The sequence below is a fragment of the Athene cunicularia genome (assembly GCF_003259725.1).
Source record: "Athene cunicularia isolate RWA chromosome 8 unlocalized genomic scaffold, athCun1 chr8_part1, whole genome shotgun sequence".
In the NCBI taxonomy this organism is placed as follows: domain Eukaryota; kingdom Metazoa; phylum Chordata; class Aves; order Strigiformes; family Strigidae; genus Athene; species Athene cunicularia.
Genome location: NW_020799109.1, coordinates 6,451,143 through 6,470,662, shown reverse-complemented (window position 1 = coordinate 6,470,662; position 19,520 = coordinate 6,451,143). Strand labels below are relative to the sequence as shown.

The window sequence follows — 19,520 nt, the reverse complement described above, 5'->3', positions numbered from 1 at the left end:
TGTGAGCTAAACATTCTCAGTTATATTTTATCAAATAAACAAATTTCTTTGCAAAAGACAAACCAAGTTAATCCAACCATTATATCTTCCTCTGTATGAAAATAGTGTATTTCAGCCACTAAGATAACTTTCAAATATTGTTTTATCCATTAACATTACTCATAAACCAGCTTTTTTTTTTGGTTTTGCATCAAACGTTACACGGTCCTCTCCTGCGTAGGACTTTGCTGAGCTCAAGCTAACTGATTTTGACTCAGTCTTCAGATCATATGCTCAGGAAGCATAACTGCTAAGCACTTGTTAATTAGTGTAATGCATATGTACCCGTGGCCACTGAAGGATGGAACTCCTACCCACATATCTGCCACTGTAACACGATTGTTGGCACTGACAGCGATAGAAGATTTCCTTTAATAAAACTAAACAGATTCTTACTTGTTGGATGAATAGGCTCAGAATCATAGCTCCATTCTTATGAAGAAAGCCCTTTAGGGACAGGAAATACAATCATATTTGGCAATAAGAGATGCAATTTCTTGGCTGTTTCAACTCCAAGAGCTCTAACTGTTGAAAGATAGACTGCCCAGAAGATAAACATAACTATGGGCCAATTTTCACTCTTCTGACAGTACGACATGTGAGCTTGGAAAAAAGAATCAGAGACAACTTCTCCAGCTAAAGTACAGGAAAAGCAGCAGAACAAAACTTTTGTGTGTGTGCACAGGTTAACGTGCAGTCCAGAACTACTAGGTTTTCATTTTAATTATCCACAAATCTTTGTATAAAACCAGTTCTTTCATACCATTCTTCCACAATGCTGTGAAAAATTATCACTTGCGGTGTGTAGGACTTGCGTGTGAGAGCATGCTTGCAGCTCTTTTTCCTGGAGTACCTTCAGGTAAATATTGTTGAAGTACCAAATTCTAAATTGTCTTGTTTTCACATTGTGTTTTTGTCTATTATGCTTTAAAGAATAAATTATTCATGGAACATAGCGATACATACAATTTATCTGTATCTGAGGGATCAGCACAGAGCAAATGTACAGAGGCCACCACCAAAGCCTGCTGTTGTGAGCAAGGCACCACTCAGTACTGGGGAACTCAATTTGCAGAATGTTACACATATCTGTTCTTTTTTTAAACCTAAGCTCAAGACACAGCAGTAGGGAAAACAAAGCCATTTTGCCCTAACCTTCTGCAGGTAGAGCCCCAGCACAGCTTAGGCCATGACTTTAGGGTTTAATTCTTGACTTATGCACTGACTATCTTAAATTCATGCAGTATTTTGTATTTAATTACAAGAAGCATCCAATGTATTAAAAATGCAACTACCTTCATTTTTCCTGTAACAGTGCAATTAGAGGTAACTACCAATCTCATTTATTCTGCTGTTTTGTTCTGAAAGAACTCAGGACAAATAGATTATGGGCCGAGATTTTTCCTAAATAACAATGGGGATTTCTCTGCAATTATTACTGCTTTCGAAGGAGCTCTAATACTTTAAGCAGTGATAAAGTGGCAGCTGTACATGTTTAATTTCTGAAAGCCAGGGCATAATGCACAAGCATTAATCCCTCCAGCTGTCCAGTAATTAAACATCATGTAAAGCCCAGAGGATATAATTGCTGTACTACCTTATCTTATTTATGAAGGACTTTCATTTGTTAAATCTATAGTCATTTCCTCTCCCTTCTTGGAAATAATTGTAGATTCCTCCACCATGACAAGTATACTCAGAGACAGCTACCTTCTATAAAATGCCAGGAATTTCAGGCTAGCCATGTCTCTTTTCATCATATGCTAAAATAATAATGAATAGTAACAGTATATAAGTATTTCCTTTACAGGCACAAATACAGTACTATGTGCTTTAACCCCATTAAAATTGGTGGATTTCTCAGGGAGAATATATGGCAAAATCTGATCCTTTGGGTTTGATTTCCCTCTGAGCTGACTGAGGAACAGTACATCACTTGAACCTATCCTGTTAATGAAGGTAATGAACAGAATTAGTAGCTTTGATGAAAGCATATATTAAACAGGCTGCAAAGGAAGATAAAATTAGTACTACGTTATCACAAGTAAAAAGGTCTCAGTAGGATTTGTTGAGATTTGGAATAAATAGAATCAGCATAGTCAAATTCCCACAGGTAGCACTAGAAGTGTGACTCAGATGCAAAACACAGGTACCTTTTACTGCATGAAGAAGAAAATGATGCTGAGATGACATGATATTCCTTATTGCAACAGGACAATGATAAAAGATGATAAAACAATTTAACTGTCAACAGAAAGGTCACATCATGTCAGTGTGGGTGCAGGAGCAGTGTGAAGGAAGGTGGCTTTAAATCAGCTTTATAATTTCACCACTTCAGCTGGCTCATCACCATGTGGATCTGCCGGAGGGATCAGACCAGCTTTAACCTGCTTTAAATTCTGCCTGCTGCCAATGATGCTCAGGTGACATGAGGGCTATTGAGCCAGGCACTGGAAAGAGTTGACCCTGAAAGTTTTCTGAACTTGGATCTTCCAAGAAAAGCACCACTCACTTGTAAAAACTGCTGCTTTTTTATGAAGCATCACCCATGTGCCTGCAGCTTTGTCAGGAAAGAGTAAGTAAAAAGGTCCTGCCCTGAGGATCTTGTAAGTGATATATATACCATGGAAATGTGAAGGCTGTGAGGTACTATGGCAAGGACATGTGGCTTACAGCTGAGCAAGACTGTGTTTATGGTTGTTTCCCTTATTAATTTAAAAAAATTATTCAGTTTGTTCACTTTTATTCTGTCATATCAAATCATAGGGCTGAAGATCTAGAACTAATTCTGAGGTATATGGTTGGCAATGAAAAGCTGGACCAGGGTCCAAAAGAAGATGCTTTTTGTAATGAGGCTGTCACTGTCACAAGACTCCTGCAGGAATTCCCGGCTCTCAGCCTTGGACAGCTTTGAGATCAGTCTAAGTATGTCCATTACCTGCACAAGTTCCATGGATTGCTGGTCATGGAATATGGATTATTTACTGGTATGGGAAAATAACTTATTATGCTATCAATGTATCAATGAATACATCATTTCGCTGTATCTGACTGTTGGGAAAGGGGAAAACTGTACACTTCCAACTCCTCATCTTCAAGCCACAATATCCATACTGGTGCAAGAAGTGGTCCAGGTAGGAACCAGTAACACAATCAGAAGAGACAGGGCCAGAGCCTTGCTCTCTCTGTTGAGCATCCCAGAGTCCTGTCAGGAGGAACAAGCGATGTGTGCATTAAAGTGGGTTCAATGCCCACTGCAGCTGTTACAGGATGGTTGTTCTTCTGTTCTAAAGTCATGCTGAACTGCTCTCTGCATTCCTGAGCAGCTGGCAAAACACTGGTTAATATCTCTCTTAGCAGGGATTTAACAAGTTCTGCAGTAGTTAGCAAAGTCCAGACTGACCCGAGTTGTGATGCTTTAATTAGTCTTTCGTATTTAATTTCTCTTTTCAGTCTCAGTAAACGTATTCCTAAGCTCATCCAATCAATTGTGACAAAGGTTAGGTATACACTGGGAGCAGAAAACATCAACCAGGGAAATAAGAAAGAGGATGCCAGCACCTCCAAACCAGCAAATCCAAGACTGCTTTTACGTTATTAACTGTTGACATCTATTTTGGAGGACTATACCTGACATGACTACAACACACTTAGTATTGTAAAGACACAAATTGCTTCTGCTCCAAAGAATTGAAAAATGTGTGTTTTCTTTCTTTTCATATACTCTTTTTATTTTAGAAAGGCAGATATTTGCATTTTCAAAAATTGTTTGTGCACTGTAAGTTAGCAGTAGCCTTAAAGTCTACCTGCTGGAGGTAAATTATTTAGGCAGACAGGTGCTTAGCTACCTACATGCAAGGATTCATACCTGCAATTAACCCCTGGTGCCATTACAGCCTGCGCAGACATAAATCTGGATCCCTAAACACTGAAGGTTAAATAATGCACAGCTTCCTTTGCTTCCTTGGGAAGTTCTTCCATAGGGTGAAAATTGCACCATTTTTATTCTTTGTTCATGGGTGAATGACAATAAAGTGCCTTCCCATCCATTGATAATGGCTTCCAAGCAGTGTGATGGGGTCAGTGCCTGGCACATTTCTGTGGAAGTTTTTATTTAAATGGATTTCATCTATCAATATGTTATTTCTCACTCCAGACATGGCAAACAGGACACCCCCCCTTTTTTTTTTTTTTTTTTTTTTTTTCCAGATGAATACAGTCTGCTTTGCTTACTCTTAAGGCTAGTTTTTTATAAGGCTGGATTGTACAGGGAGAGATGAGGAACTCAGTCTGACTTATCCATTGTTTGAGATGACTTCTTTTTTTTTTCAGCATACCTGCACTCAGGTAAGTCCGGAGCTTGCTAACTGCAGCTGAACTCTGTCTAGAGAGGGGGTTACACAAGGACAGCATACAAGACTGCAAATTCTCTCTTTCCTTGAAGGACTGCTATTCTGAGCACTGCTGTGACAAGCCTTTTTCAGATCTCACAGGGTGCCAATCAAAAGAGCAAGTCTTCAACAGCGACCAATAGCAAAGGAGAGGGATGTAGAGCACCAGTTTGTTTCCATTTGTGCAAGATGATGCACCATGGGCGTGGCTGATACAAAGCACAAAGGAGAACCCAACCCAAGCATAAGATTTTCTGAATTTCTGAACAGCAACTTTCTCCCTCCAACTGGCCATGATAGTGCCCACACTCACTACACTGGGTAAATTCCACATTAATTCACAGTATTTTCAACTCATTGTCCACTTGTTTATTGCATGTACAGGATCTCACCATAGAAATTATCCTAAGCACAAATAAACTTCCTTCGAAACATTTATCCAGAAAGATGTGTTATTTATAGACAAGTTGGTCAGTTCTGTGAGAGGTGCAGTCAGGACAGGGTGCTCTGCAGGTGACAGCTCTGAAGCTTGTTTTAAAATGAGAACAAAAACATGAGTGCAGAGGTTAAGGACAAAGAAAAGAAAAGGTTTGAACCTAGGAACAGACTTTCTTTTTTTTTTTTTTTTTTTTGGTCAGGATACTGTGTGCTGCTGAGATAAGAGAAAATGGATAAAGGAGGATTCTAAACAGAGGAGAAATGGTAATGTTAACAGAGTATCAATGGATAGGCTTAATGAGGTTTATCAGATTTGGATAAAAGAGAGGATAGTTATCAATCCTCCACAAGCTCTCAGTTTAAACAGCTAACACATTTGTTCTCACCCATGAGGAAAACACCTTAATTTGACAAGCAACCTCACTCAAATGCTCCCAGTACAGCCATGCAGCAGTGCCTCCTGTTTCCTTCTCAAAGTGAGTTTAATACCTCTGAAAGGTGCTGAGTCAACAGAGTTTAGGACTGAAAGCTTCTGATGTTTGCACCCACCCAGGAAGCTCCAAGTTTGCCTGTCAGTGCCTTTCTGCCTAGTCCTCTGGCCAGAGAACAGCCTATTCCACATTCTGACTCAGCAGTGAGCCCTCGGCAGAGACTGCCATGTATATCCACAGAGCCTATGTGGGAATAATACTCAGTCACTAATGGATGGAAGTCACTAATTCATTTCACATGAGTTACCCAACAATCATAAAATGGTAATTTGTCCTTGGATTAAATTTCCATTTTAAGGACCTGCATGTGCACTAAAAATGTGTAAGATAAGCAAGACTAGAGATGCTGAAACATCCAGAAGAGAAACAGTCAGCTATTTCTAAATCCATTAATAGCATCATTATGCTGAAATTATGTGGCATTCAGAACATATTTACATTAATTTGGGGGTTTACCTAGAGTCTTATAAAAAAGAAGTTCAAAGCAATTTCAGGTAGATTTTGATTATAAAAGACTCCACGAGACAACTCCTACTGGTCTAAGCAGCAGCAGCAGCAGCAGCATTAAATTATTGGAGGCAGTCACCAGTGTAAAAAATGTTTTCACTAACTCATATTGGGGAAAGAGTATTTTTTTTAATAGCAGTTACAATCATCTTCTGAACTGGTCTCTAATTCAAGCTTCCCATTCAAAGGCAAGAAAAAGCATAAGCTATAGACAGAACACTAAGAGTTTCACACAGAAAACAAATAAAGGATGACAAAACATCGTTAGCTTAAAGGACACAAGACCAGGGATCTATGCACATCACCAACTTATCACATCACAATAGTTTCTTAGGAATTGTCCATGTACATGCACTTAATTCCACATGAAACAGGAGGCAACATAAGGCAACCTATGCCTCTTCCTTGTGAGCCAACCCATACCTCACAGGCTCAGCACAAGCACAGTAACCTGTTACCATTACCCCTCACCTCCAAGTCACGTGCAGTATGGAAGATGCTTGAAAAACTGTGTGTCTAATCTGTGGTTAACTGAATTAGTGAGTCGCATCGAACCTTCATATTGAGCTTCATGCATAACAAACTGCACACTGGGTTTCACCAGGAAGAGTAAGGGCAGCAGGTTGAGGGAAGTGTTTTTTCTCCTCTAGCTGGTACTTGTTAGGATGTATCTGAAATACTATGTCCATTCTGTGACAGTATGGGAAAGGCCTTTGAAACCTGGAGAGGGTTCAGTGGAAGTCCAGCAAGATGGTCATGGTGCTAGACCACATGACATACAAGGAGGGACTGAGGGAAATGGGCTTAGGTAACCTGGATAAGGTTAGAGGGAGATCTTACTGCAATTTTCTAATATCTAAAGGGGTGATACAGTGAAGCTGGAAGCCAACTCTTCTCAAAAGTGCACAGCAAAAGAAGAGGCCATGGGCACAAGTTGAGACAATGGAAAAAGTAAAAAAGTGCAAAGAAAAAATATTTTTACAATGACTGGCTAAACACTGGAACAGGTTGCTCAGTAAAATCTTTGGTAAGATTTTGTTTGATAAAGCTGACTGCAAATAAATAAATTTATCCACAGTTTTACTCAGGAACCACAAAACATTCACATAAAACATATTTCACTGCACAGCTTTAATGAAAAGATATGATGTGGATTATGAACTGCCTAGGTATTAGAGCCCAAAATTCAGTTTTCAATGTGTGCTTGCATGTAATCATTCAGCCCTTTCACCAGCAATCTGGAAGTAGAAATAACATTGCTGGTATCACATGCAACACCAGAAATATTGATGGATGGGTGAATACCTACACAGAGAATGAGAGCTTCTTAATAGCCTGGGATCATTCACACACAAAGAATTTAATAATGACAGAGTTATATCAGAACAGTATTAGAAAGGTGATTCTACTTATGCACAGACTGGTAAGATTGATATTCCCTAAGTCTGGTGGTCTGTATAAAAAGGAAGTTGGAAAAATCAGCTGGGAAACCAAAGGGAGCCACAAAAACGAGTCAAGCATTCATTCAAAAGAAAGTATTTGACAACAAGAAGCATAAAGAACTAAATATGCTTAGTCTATCAAAAAGACAGTTTGAGAAATGGCTTGATTACACAGTGTAAGAATTTTCAGAGGGAAAACACTGTTAAAGAGTTCTTTCATTCAGCAGAGAAAGGCCTAATAAAAGGCAATGGCCATTTAGGGACTGAATTTAAATCAGTTAGAGTAAATAGTACATCATTCTCTCTATGTCCAGTGAAACCAACAAGCTATTAATAAAGAAACATCCAGCCCTATCTATTATATCCCAGCAGAAGCAAGCCTTAGTCTACACGGCTACACTCTACAGGAGGAAGGACAAGGCGCTAAGCTGCTGAGCTACCACAGAGGAAGGTTTAAACATTGTTATTTAAGTCCTTACCACATCATCTGGGTATTAACCTTGGTAATCATGTTCCAAACTGAATAACTAGATTCTGCTACAGTAGTGAAAGAATACTTAATTCTCTACAGAGTTCACTTTATATTCTCCAGCCAGCTCCAACTCTAGAATCCTTCTTTCCTCTCTTTTCTAAAATTCACTGCTTAGCACTGCAAATGTAGAGTGAACGAATTTGTTGGCAGGAAAAGTCATCCTTTACATGCCATTTGTAACAGTCACTCTAGGACCCTTATAGCCCTGAAGGGAAATGTTGCATACATATGAAAGTATTACTCTAACTCACCAGGAGTGCAACCAGCCTCATCAACACCATTTTCACAATCCTTCTGCCCATCACATCTCCAGGATGATGGGATACATTTGTTGCTTAAGTCTCCACAGCTAATTTTTTCAGCTGGACATACTTGCTTGGCTGAAAGAATAAAGAAAAAAAACAAGTTAAACATAGTTCTAGACATTGCTAACACTGTTTATGCTTTTAAAGTTACTTTTATTTTGTATGGCTCAATCCTGAGACACATTGTAATGAAATCCCAAGTCAACACTGATTTTGAGGTATGGTTGCTTACATATCCCATATGTGTTCCCCAAAAGAGATCACAATATTTTTACATTTAAAAAAGCACGCCACTGTTTATTAAACAAAATCACAGAAACTCCACTTTACACTCAAAGGAATTAGGGGAGAGGACAGAAGTCAGTCAGATTCACATGCCACTTCTACCTAGTATTTCCTTGCAGGCAGGCTCTTGCTTCTGGCCATCACATTGACCCTGAATAGCAACTGTGCATAGATCCTGTGGCTTTTTACACACTCCTGGGGCCTGGTGGCCCTCTCCCACCTTCTTGCCATCTCAGTCTGTGCACAAGCTAGAAGTGTCCAGCTTTGTGCTGTCACTTTCCTCTCTGCAACATGCCTCTTGAATTAGGTCTCCCTGCACAGGCTTTCCCAGAAACAAGGACCTTCCTCTCCTTTCAAGCCTGTGCCTGGCCCAGCCAATCCCTTCTGGGAACATAACTGTACAGGAACATGCAAATAAACCAAATACCACTCCTCACAGTTATTTTCAAGCTTAACCAAAATGAACTGACAGAGCTGCTTCAATAGATGAACAGGGATTTCAACTAACAGCCTAGGGCTGGTTGTTAAGTAGGACTGCAATACTTTGTGTGAGTAATGCTCAATGCAGCAACAGCATTGCCTGTTTGTACTGCCTCAAACCCTCCACACGCCATGCTTCTGCTATTAAAACACTAGCACCCTGCACACAACAGTAGTACTGGACAAACTACTCTGAAAAATACTACCTCAAATTAAGTCAGGAAAAATGAATTGCCTAATTTTAGTATTAGAGTTTACTTACATGTTTGGTATTGCAAGGCCATTTCTAAATTTAATGATGTAGGCAGATTATGGTTAGTAAACCTGAAGACAAAGTGGTAAGCACAAGCATGAACTCACACACGTTAACTGTAACTGCCTAAATTAAAGGTGACTGTGATCGAAGACATGAAGACACAGAAAGACCACAGAAGCAAAAACCTTAGTACACGCAAAAATATAATTATGGAAAAAAAAAAAAAATCTGCCAAATTTATCTGGAACCAAGTAAGCTGTGAAGCTCCTTCTCTTATTATTGCATTGCCAAAATTCCTTTTTTTTTTTTTTTTTTTTTTTTCAACAGATCTACATTTATTGTGACAAGGCTGCTCGAATGCATAATGTTCCACAGTTTAAACAATTGTTTAGTATTCAGGAATCATCATCCAGTTTGGCAGGTTTGCTTAATAAACAGACTGATTTCTCTCTTTTCTTAAAAGACATGTTTTCAAATATATTTCTTCCATTGGTATTAATGATGATAATGCTATATATGGCTGCAGGTCTACTGAAAATGGAGGAACCAAAATTCTGAATTAAAACTTTCACATTACCCTGCCCTGGTAAAGATATTTATGCAAAGTCAATCAGTTTCCCAAGTGCTGGGCAAAAGAGGATGAAAATTATACCTCTCCCTTTTCATCTGCACAAGAAGGCTGTAGAGTGCCATCTTACAGCCCCAAAGCATCAATCAGCCACTTAGAAAGCAGAGCTGTTTAATACGAGGATTTCTCTTAGCGCCTTGAAGTGCTATAAGAAGCAGTTTCTAGAAGCTGTGGGAAACCCATATATCAAGAAAAATTAGGTCCTGCCACAGCCAGAGAGTTAATAACAGATGTAATGAAGTTTTATAACCCTGAGGAAAGACAGCATTTTTGTTGAAATTTGCTCACTGCATACCTAAATAACATTTATAAATGTTGCATGATCTACAGAGTGGAGGAAAAACTCTACAGAGTGGAGGATCCTTACTTAGGCTTTTTGACTATTTTACCAGGTCAGTAACAAAAATCACCTGACGTTGGAAAGGTTCCACAACACCACTCCACCAGGATCAGCGTGTCTGCCGGCTCAGAGTTGGTGCCCTGACACAGGCTGGGACCCACATCCCACGTTTTCCCCTTAGCCCTGGTCCCTCTAAGCTGAACATTTATAATGCATAACTGCAGGGACGCTTGGCGGTGCTGAGCACTCGTGTCCTTCCACAGAAGTCAGATAGCATGTCTGAAAACCAGGTCATTTGCCAACTGTGCAAAATGGTGTAAAACAAGGTGCTTGCCCTCACCCTCGAGGATGCTGGCACGCCTCACTGCAGCTGAGCTGCTCCAGACACTATCCCCAGACCTGTATGCTGGGGCACACCACCATTAAATATGCCCAAGTAATTCATGGATACAGAAGGAAAAAGGAAAAACGAGCTCTGTGGCAGCTGAGTGACAACCAGCAGCCCCCTCAAACAAGAAAAAAAATGGAGCTAAAATGGTCCATTTGGCCTGGAAGCCCCTCAGCACAGAGGGCTTGCACCCCCAAATTACTGCTTCTGCCGGCCTTACCCAGCCCTCACACACGTAGGTGTGAGCCTGGAGAATGTTGTGTTGAGAAGTAAAAACGTGCAGCCAAGTCTCTATAACTTTTTTTTTTTTTTTTTTAAAAAAAAAAAGTGGGTCAAGACAGGTGAGAACACTTACCACACACCTGATTTTGAAAAAGGTGAAATATAATTATAAAACGGTATCATAACACTGTGGGATCATTAACCAGCAAAAAGGTTATTTATAGGCCACAAGTTTAAGTATAGGCATTACTTTTGCCTGGCTACTGTGGGCAGATGCTTAATAGCTTTGAGAAGCTGAAAGGTTTGGAAAGTTATGGATAGAAGACTCCTATTTATGGAAAGCAATCTCTGTGTTAATCATTTCGCTGACAGAGTAATTACAGACATTTAAAAAATGTAAATCAAAGCTTGAACTTGCAGGATACAGCAACAGAAGCTGTTGTTGGTCACAGTTCATCAAATCTCTGTGTTCCAGTGGTTTCTACACCCAAGCAGTCGTTGCATGGAAGCCAACAACTTGTAAGCACTGGCAGATAACAGGGCATAAAACTCAGAGCAAAATCCTGATGAAAATATTTCCGTGTTATTTCAGCGAAGTGGGTTTTTTTCCTCCCCGCCCCCAGATGCTGCAGCAGTGCAAGTGGACTCAATGTTGTTGTCCACACTATGAAACAGGCTTTTAGCAACTGCAATCCAGACTTAACATGTCTGTATGCTGCTTACACAAACCCAGGCCTTACGTGACCAAAATGTTTACTTCCTACTTTCCTCTTCACCCACACAGAAAGCAAAGGGTTAGCGTTGTACGTGATGGTAAGTGCTCTTACCCTGGATATATTCTGGACCAATACAAGTTATAGCAAGATCTGCCTTTTCAGAAAAGCACCATTAAACAACTCGGTTGAAATGTCAGACACATCAAGACCAATTTATCACAATGAACTGCAAATGCCAAGGATGGACAACAATGGTTTATTTATAAGGAGACAAGAGCAAAGAAGACAAGAAGGTTCCATTTACTCACTACCGCCAATGACACATTCTTCTTTTTCTTTACAGGAGGCTACAAAGTCTTTCAGAGAACCATAGAGCCTAACTGGCGCCCCACTGTTTGCTTCCTCTTGTGCCACTGCTGTGCTTTTCAGGCTCCGGACATCATGTATATTCAAGAAAGCCCAAGAAAACAGAATTGATTTACTTTCAGAAGACCATTTGTCAGGTTCTCACCAAACAGGTACTCTAAGAGCATACACAAAATGTAATTAAGCAGCTTCTACTGGTGGGAAACCCACAAGACTTTTCATCAGCAGACTGAAAAGAACGCCCTTTGTGGACATACATCATCTTACAGGTCTGAACAGTTTCTCTCTCTGCTGAAATAACTCCCCGTCCTCTCCAGACTGCCCCCTGTGTTTTTTCCAGGTTCTTCAGAAGAAAAATCCCAACCCAACCCACTCTGCAACAGAGAAAATGTCATACTAAAATGGTTTAATTCATTTCTGACGTGTCAATAAACTGTTCCTGCAAAACTTTCAATATGACCTGTATTATGGAACTTAAAATTCCCTCTTTCCTCCAGCATTGGTTTAAGTTTTTCTTTAAAATGTTTTTTAACAAGGACCTTCCCAAATATTGCCCTTAATTCTTCTTTTGTCATAGGTGGCAGTCCTATCTCAGAGATGTACCAAGAACAAAAATGTTCTTATCTGCCCGTGTACAGGACTAGTACCTCTATGTTTCCAGCCAAAACAAGCACAGTTGTTAAATGAGGAACTGTTCAGGAGAGAAGGAGGGAGCTGACAGGTAGAGATTGCTTAGTGAAATTCAGAACTCAGAGCTCCCAGTCTACATATAAAAATAAATGTATATCCCAGTCTACATTCACTATCGACTTATACTTTCCCACTGAAGCATTTAGGGTGCATAAGAAACACATTTCAGAAATCCATCTTGTGCATTAAATTACTATCACAGCTGAGAGTGTCTGCACTGGTATTTTCCTTCCCTTGCCTCTTCTTCCACCTCAGCATGGAACACTGGCTTCTACCCCATTCACCCACTTGTTTACCCCATTGCTCAGGACAGGTTGCTGTTGACTTAGTTTATTTCACTTAACCCTGCAAGATGTGTCTCAGGAATTTCTTTGCCACTGGTGTACAGAGCACACACACTGTGACTACACAGGAACTCTCCTGAGCCTACAGCTTTGCTGGGTGCCTGCATTTGGATCTATGCATCAGCTATATACAAAGACAGAACACATTACAGGGAATGCTAATCAAAGCTGTTTTCACAAAGGTTGGGATTCTGCAGAGAACTTCCCTTTCTTTCATGTAAAGCAACATGCTACAGGCATCAGCCTGCTGGGATAGCAAGCTTTATGCAAACTTGCAACTTTTAATAAACTCAGTGCAACAGCACGCAGTAGCAGTATTTGGTTTGCTCACCGTATCCGTATTATGCATATACTTGAGATCACTGAGAAAATAAAGGCAACTTTACATTTCCAGTTGAAACCAGGCTAGGCCAAAGTGAGTGTCATGAATAGTGGCTTAAGTGAATTAGGATTACAACACTCAGAGACTTGGAAAGAGACCAAACCACCACCACACAATTGATGCCTTTGTTGATAGAGGAGGCCAATCCATCCATCTGCTAGCACAGGATGGTCTGTTCAGGTCAGAACCGGGGCATGCTGACAACACTGATTCCCAGGACTTGAAAGCTCGGACTACTGCTACCTGACTACATTTCTAAGTAGGTGAGTACACACTTACGTGCAATAACCTTTGTCGGAGCACCCAAAGGCAGAGAAATAGCAAAAATCTATTATTTCTGCACAAAAAGATAATTAACTTATGGCCACTACCTTTAAACTTTGAACATAAATTACAATAAACTACTCAAAAGACAGATTAGGAAAGGCTACTAAGAAACTATACTACAAAGGTCAAGAAATCACGTCATAAACAGTATTAAGAGTGATACACCTGATAAAAAGTTAGATTCTGTAGTGTGAATTGTCTAATGGTGACTTATGTTCAAAAGTTCCCAAGGGAATGGGAAAGGATTTACACAGATTTAACTCCATTGCACTGAACAGTACAGCCCTTAAATCCATTCTTGTGTGCTTGTAAGAAAGGCTTCTTTACAGTAACAGCATGCACTAGGAGTCTTTGATGCGTCTCTAACTCCTCTACCTAGAAACTGGAGGGAGAAAATAAGCTTACTGTACAAAGGGTTCAGGATGTCTAAAATAGATAGCATGTACCTTGCTTTTGTGCAGATTATCACATTGGTGATTATCACCTCTGAGATCAGAGCGAAATAATCAGGAATTCAAAATCCCAGGATTAATTCTAATTACTGAAATACAGACTCACTGTCAGAATAGAAGTGAGGTAGCTTTTATAGGAAAAGCATGTTTCAAACACAGACACTACAACCTCAGTGAAGAAAATGTTTCTCGGGGTAGTGTCAATAGTTTTAATAGGTAATATAAACTGTATCTGAGCACAGTGTAAAGAGGTAAGATATTTCTCTAGTAGGCTGAAAAGACACATGGCATCAGGTTTTATAGTAACAAATAACTAAGCTTCATGTCCCACAACTTGAGTCAACTGCACAGGTCAGGAAGGGATTCTTTACCCCAAGTTCAGAGCAATCCTGGCACATTTATGGTTTTTAAACCTTTCCCAGAATACTGAATATTGGCACAGCTCAAAATAGCATGCTGGACAGAAATGATTAGTACTCTTGGGCTTCCAGCACATCATTTTTCTTAGATTCTTGACTGCTATGTCTTACTCACCCACTTTAAAAATCAAAACTACCAAACTTGGATAAGAAAAGCATTTCCTTCCTTCAGTCAGACTGGCAAGACTTCAGCTCATTTTGTCCTTCTGTAAACATAGCAAATGCTCACTTGCTGCAATCATCTGAGCATGTCTCACCTAATTAATTTCACGGCTTTGCAAGATACTGTTTTGATGACATTTTTGTTCTCTACCTCATAAGCTTGACAGGCCCTGCTGATGAGAGCTACCTTGAATTCAAGTCACTTGGCTCATTTCAGGTAAATCCAAGTTAACGGCCATTAGAGTAACATCCAAACCAACTATGACCATGACCTACTTGTGGCGTGACGGCACTGGAAGATGTTGATCTTGTTGCAGAGCTGAGCATGAAGAGTACAACTCCATGAGGCAAGGCAGAAAAGGTACACAACAGAAACAAGGTTGGTGTAGTCCAACTCCATGTGAGTAAAACATTGTTATACTGTGTGTAGCCACGTGAGATACCATGAACCACACGCCACCTCTAAATGCTACAGAGTTTTACATCTTTCCTGACACCACAGCCATATGGTCGCTAGAAATGTTTGTTCAGATTAATCCAAAGAAGAAATTAATATAGCCCTGTAATTACAGGCTAGGGTCTAGCTTAATCACTATGAAGCACAGCCCTCATTGTTGAGGGGAACAAAATGAGGATTTCAGCTAACTGAAGTTTGAGGCCATCTGCCAACTTTTCCCCCTACTTCTCCAAACTGGCCCTTTGAATGTCTTCTCCATGGATGAGACAAATCCACAGTTTACCCTGGACTGAAAATGGAGAAATGCTCGAGCATTCATGGAAAAATCCTGGCCCAAGAAATTTGCTGCCGATTTCAGGAATCTCCTGGAAAACTCAATAAGGAATCAAGTCACAGATCATGTTGAGAATTTGTCAAAATGGGTCCAACAACTGCTCCATCCCAGCCTGTATCCTGAAGGCCAATATTAAATATAGACACCGATCAAAATAGACCCTTGACAATTGTTCTGTTTACTTCCTTATATTAAGTCACAAAAGGATATTACTGCTACAGTGATTTTTAAGACAATAGCCATACAGAAAATTAAATTCTTTGCTTTTATCAGCAACAGTCATAAGGCAGACTAGCCCTTTTAAACTCAAGAGGGGTAAAACTTTAACTTGTATCTGCTTACAGGAAGAGTTCAAGGTACTCCTTTAAATCAGCACAAAAGTAGCCTCTGTTGGTATTTATAGGTAAAAAAGTGCAATGTCAGAGGCTTCAAACAGCCCGGTGCCACAAATGCCACTGAAGCCTACCACGTAGCCCAGCAGGAGGAATGCAGACAGAGTCGGAGCAGCTGGATGCTTCACCTTGCCCTGCTGAAACCCTAACATGGTCCCTCCTTGTGAAATCACCAAATCTTTTTGCCCTTCTCCCTGCTCCACCTCTAGGTCAGGGCAGAACTTGTCCTCAAGAGGAGTTGTGACATTAAGACAGTATTGTGGCTACTGAAAGCACGAGCTTCTATATTAGAGTTCTTCAGATCATTTTGCACTACTTAAAATTTTATTTTCTCTTCAATGATAAGCATGCCTGATCTCAGGGATCAGTTGGTCACACCCTTAGCTTGGCACAGAGGAAAGAAGGTATAAACACAGGGAAAAACTTAGACAAAGTAAAAAATGAGAACAGCTGAAGAACCACCTCTTCTTGGTGTACCTAAAGCAGCAATGTGCACTACTGATCTCAAACAGTTTAATAATTTAATAAACTGACAGTTGACTTTGTTTGCAAATACATGTTAGAGAAACCCAGTACTCCATTTTCTCTAGAGATACTTTTCTAATAGCAAAGGCTATTAAATATTACTCTTTCTGAGAGGCATTTTTCATGTTCAATCAAAAGCAAAGACTAGAAAAATCCAACAACGCCACAGCTTTGTTTAAGGTCAGTTAGAACACTTCCATTTTTTTCTAGCCTGAACATAAAATCTTCTTTAAACTCTATTGTTTTTAGAGCTAGTTTGAAGTGAGTGATACACAACCTTGCCCTGTCAAACCTCCCATCCCACCACTGTCTACATTAGTAATTACCCTGTCAGTTTATGTACAGATTGGCAGTTGTAATGCGGTTCAGTCTCCCCTTCTTTTTGCATTAACAGCAAAGGGTGAGGTCAGGAGTGGAAAAAAAGAAAAAACCCACCAAAAAGACGGGGGGTGGGGTGGATTTCCCTTTCCTATAGCCCAGAAATCCAACTGAACACGAGTCTTTGTCATGGTTGAAAGCAGAGCACTGTTCCTCAACACAGGTCCTCCTACCTCTGCTTACATCCAGGGATGCCTACTGTGAAAACGTTAAGTCTGGCTCCACACAGTCTTTAAAATTTATCGTGATCGGCTGTGTTTCCTGAAGATTAGTGATGCATGATGCTTTCAAGGCAATTCTGATTCAGGCAAGCCTTAGGAGAATAAAACACTCAAAGGTAACAGCTGACCCAGCACGGACTGGCAGCAATGTCGCTGGGAATCAGCAAAGTTCAAACACAGACATGCTATGGGTAGAAAGAGTGTCAAGGAAGAAATGAGAGTCAGGAGGTTAAGGCGGCACAAGCTAGGCATGAATGGAAGTCAGCTAATTAACCCTGTGAAATGCAACTTCTGAAAGGAAAACTTGTTCACTGCCCTAGATCAGTGATTCCAAAGCCTTGTGGGCAAACAGATTTTTGAGCAACTTTCAAACTTTCTCACGCAGCCACACAACTAACAAATTGATGTGTTCAGCTGCTGAATACAGCTCTCAGGGCCTACGATGGCCTTGCTGAGCAAGGGTGCACTGCTGGGGAACGACTGCCTTAGCCTTCCTCCACCAAAGCGTGACTTATTACAAGCCTTTTATCATCTATTCAGATATCAGCCTGGCCATGTCAGCTGGGTGCTTAAGCAGCACAGCCTAATTCCCATTACCTGGGTATCCCATGGGCACACCTGACACCACTCTCAAGACTCAACTTACAAAGCCCTCATGGCCTGACTTAGCAGAGACTGCAGAAAGAGCTGTTCTCTACAGAAACACAGGTAATAACTATATTCTCCTGATCTGTAGCAATACTGTAATGCTTCTTTCTTTCTTTATACCTAGGCTTTTGGTCTAAATAAGTTGCAGCTTTACTAACATCAACATTCTTCACTAAAGATTCAGTGATAAAATACTCCAGATTGCAGCATACAATAAATCAACCATACCTCCCCATGTGATTTTGTAACTCAGCAGTTTGAAAGCATCTTGGAACAATCTCTCCACAGATACTTTTAGACAAGAGACACATTTACTTTTCATTGAATCAAATGTTGACTGGTTTTGGTTTACAGATACAAATGACAGAGTTTTCTAGACTCTCTTCAAATCTGTGGCACTGTGACCCTGAATTGTTAAAAATTAGTTTCTAAAAAGAATTAATTCTTTTCACCAGCAGTAATCTCGTTTAGTACAAGCCTACCAGCCCCCATCACCCTGATCACTTGTCAAATTCTTACACAAGCAGCTGAGCACAGTACCAGGACGGATTTATCTATTTCTCTTCCCACATATTAACTTCTAGTATTCCCCATAATATGCTCCATTCCTATTACAGCAAATCCAGAAACAAATTCCAGAAGGTGGATTATTTAATACACATTATGACACATTTAAGCTCTTGACTTCTCCAATTCCTTTGAAGCAAATTAATGCTCAACTCCAAATTAAGTTTTCAAGCACGGTTTAAAAAACAGTTCACCAGACTATATCACACAATTAATAAAAATCAGTTACCAGATGTCAGTCTGAACTTGAAGACAGAAAAAATATTGTCTTTTGTAAGTACTGAAAGTACTTACTAAAATCACTGAAGTTAGAGTAATGGCTCTGTTTTACAGAGCCAGTACACAGACTGGAGTTGAGAATACTAAACAGATGAAAGCAAACATCCAAAACAATACTGAGATTAACCCACTGGCCAGCTACCTTGGTAAAAAAGGTGTTGTGGGAACAAAAGAGATGAAATAAAAGTCACTATCCTCACAGTAAGTGACTATACAATGTGACCATTTAGCAACCTTGTAAACCAAGAAATGTGTGGGACCAACTTCCATCTCCAGTTCTTCCCAGCAAACCCCACTTCCACCAAGGCAACAGGAGAGTATTTAGCCTGTAAACGGAGTTGTAAAATTATATATATATAAACTGCAGATAACAGACATGTAAATTGCATTATATAAATTTTCCTGTGGCAGTTCCTGTCTCTTGCTCTTATCACTTAAGCAATAACTAGGAAATTGTCAGATATTCTAGTACTATCCTGAAGATAAGCATAGTTTGATATCTGATGAACTCCTAATGAATATACTGTTAATTGCATAACCTTCCTTCAGTACAGTAACTTCTCTGTTCATCAAGGGCAAAGATTAAACAGCTTCTCTGCTTTAGAGCATCCTTGTAATTAATAATATATTCTTCCCACTTCTAAATATAACCTATAATGAGATGCTTTAAAGAATCCAAGCTGCACCTTTCACCAAGTACTTTTGATCAGAAGAAAATGAGCCAGAGTTTGTTCAGACAATGGAGTGTGCTTTAACTGTGACTGTCAGCTTCTTAGTGGTCCCAGTCCTGAAAGGCAGCAAGCCTTCTTCAAGCAGATCACGGGCAGCAAAACCAGCTCTAAAACCTTCCTCTATCTAAAACGTAGCGTCTCTCTATCTGTTGGGATATTCTGTACAGATCAGAGACAAAAAGTAGTATATATAGACATAAGTAATGTATATAAGATAGTAGACATAGATACATATTAGATAATTATCCTTCACTGAGCAGAAGTTAACTCCATGAAAAATCTGCCATCAATCTGCTTATCAGGAAGCTAAATACACTTCTCACCAAAAATCTCACCAGTTACTTTTTCCATCTATGTGACATGTCCCCTTCTCAGAGGTTTCTGCT

The 19,520-nt window shown here is 39.9% G+C and overlaps 1 protein-coding gene across 1 annotated transcript in view; it reads right to left on the bottom strand.

Moving 5' to 3' along the window:
* The window catches only part of LRP8 (LDL receptor related protein 8), a 91,683-nt gene that overhangs the window by 36,969 nt on the left and 35,194 nt on the right, over nt 1–19,520 (bottom strand). Inside the window, exon 3 of the mRNA XM_026854482.1 lies at nt 8,092–8,220. Coding sequence (XP_026710283.1) covers nt 8,092–8,220 — 129 coding nt within the window. The remainder of the gene's footprint in view (nt 1–8,091; nt 8,221–19,520) is intronic.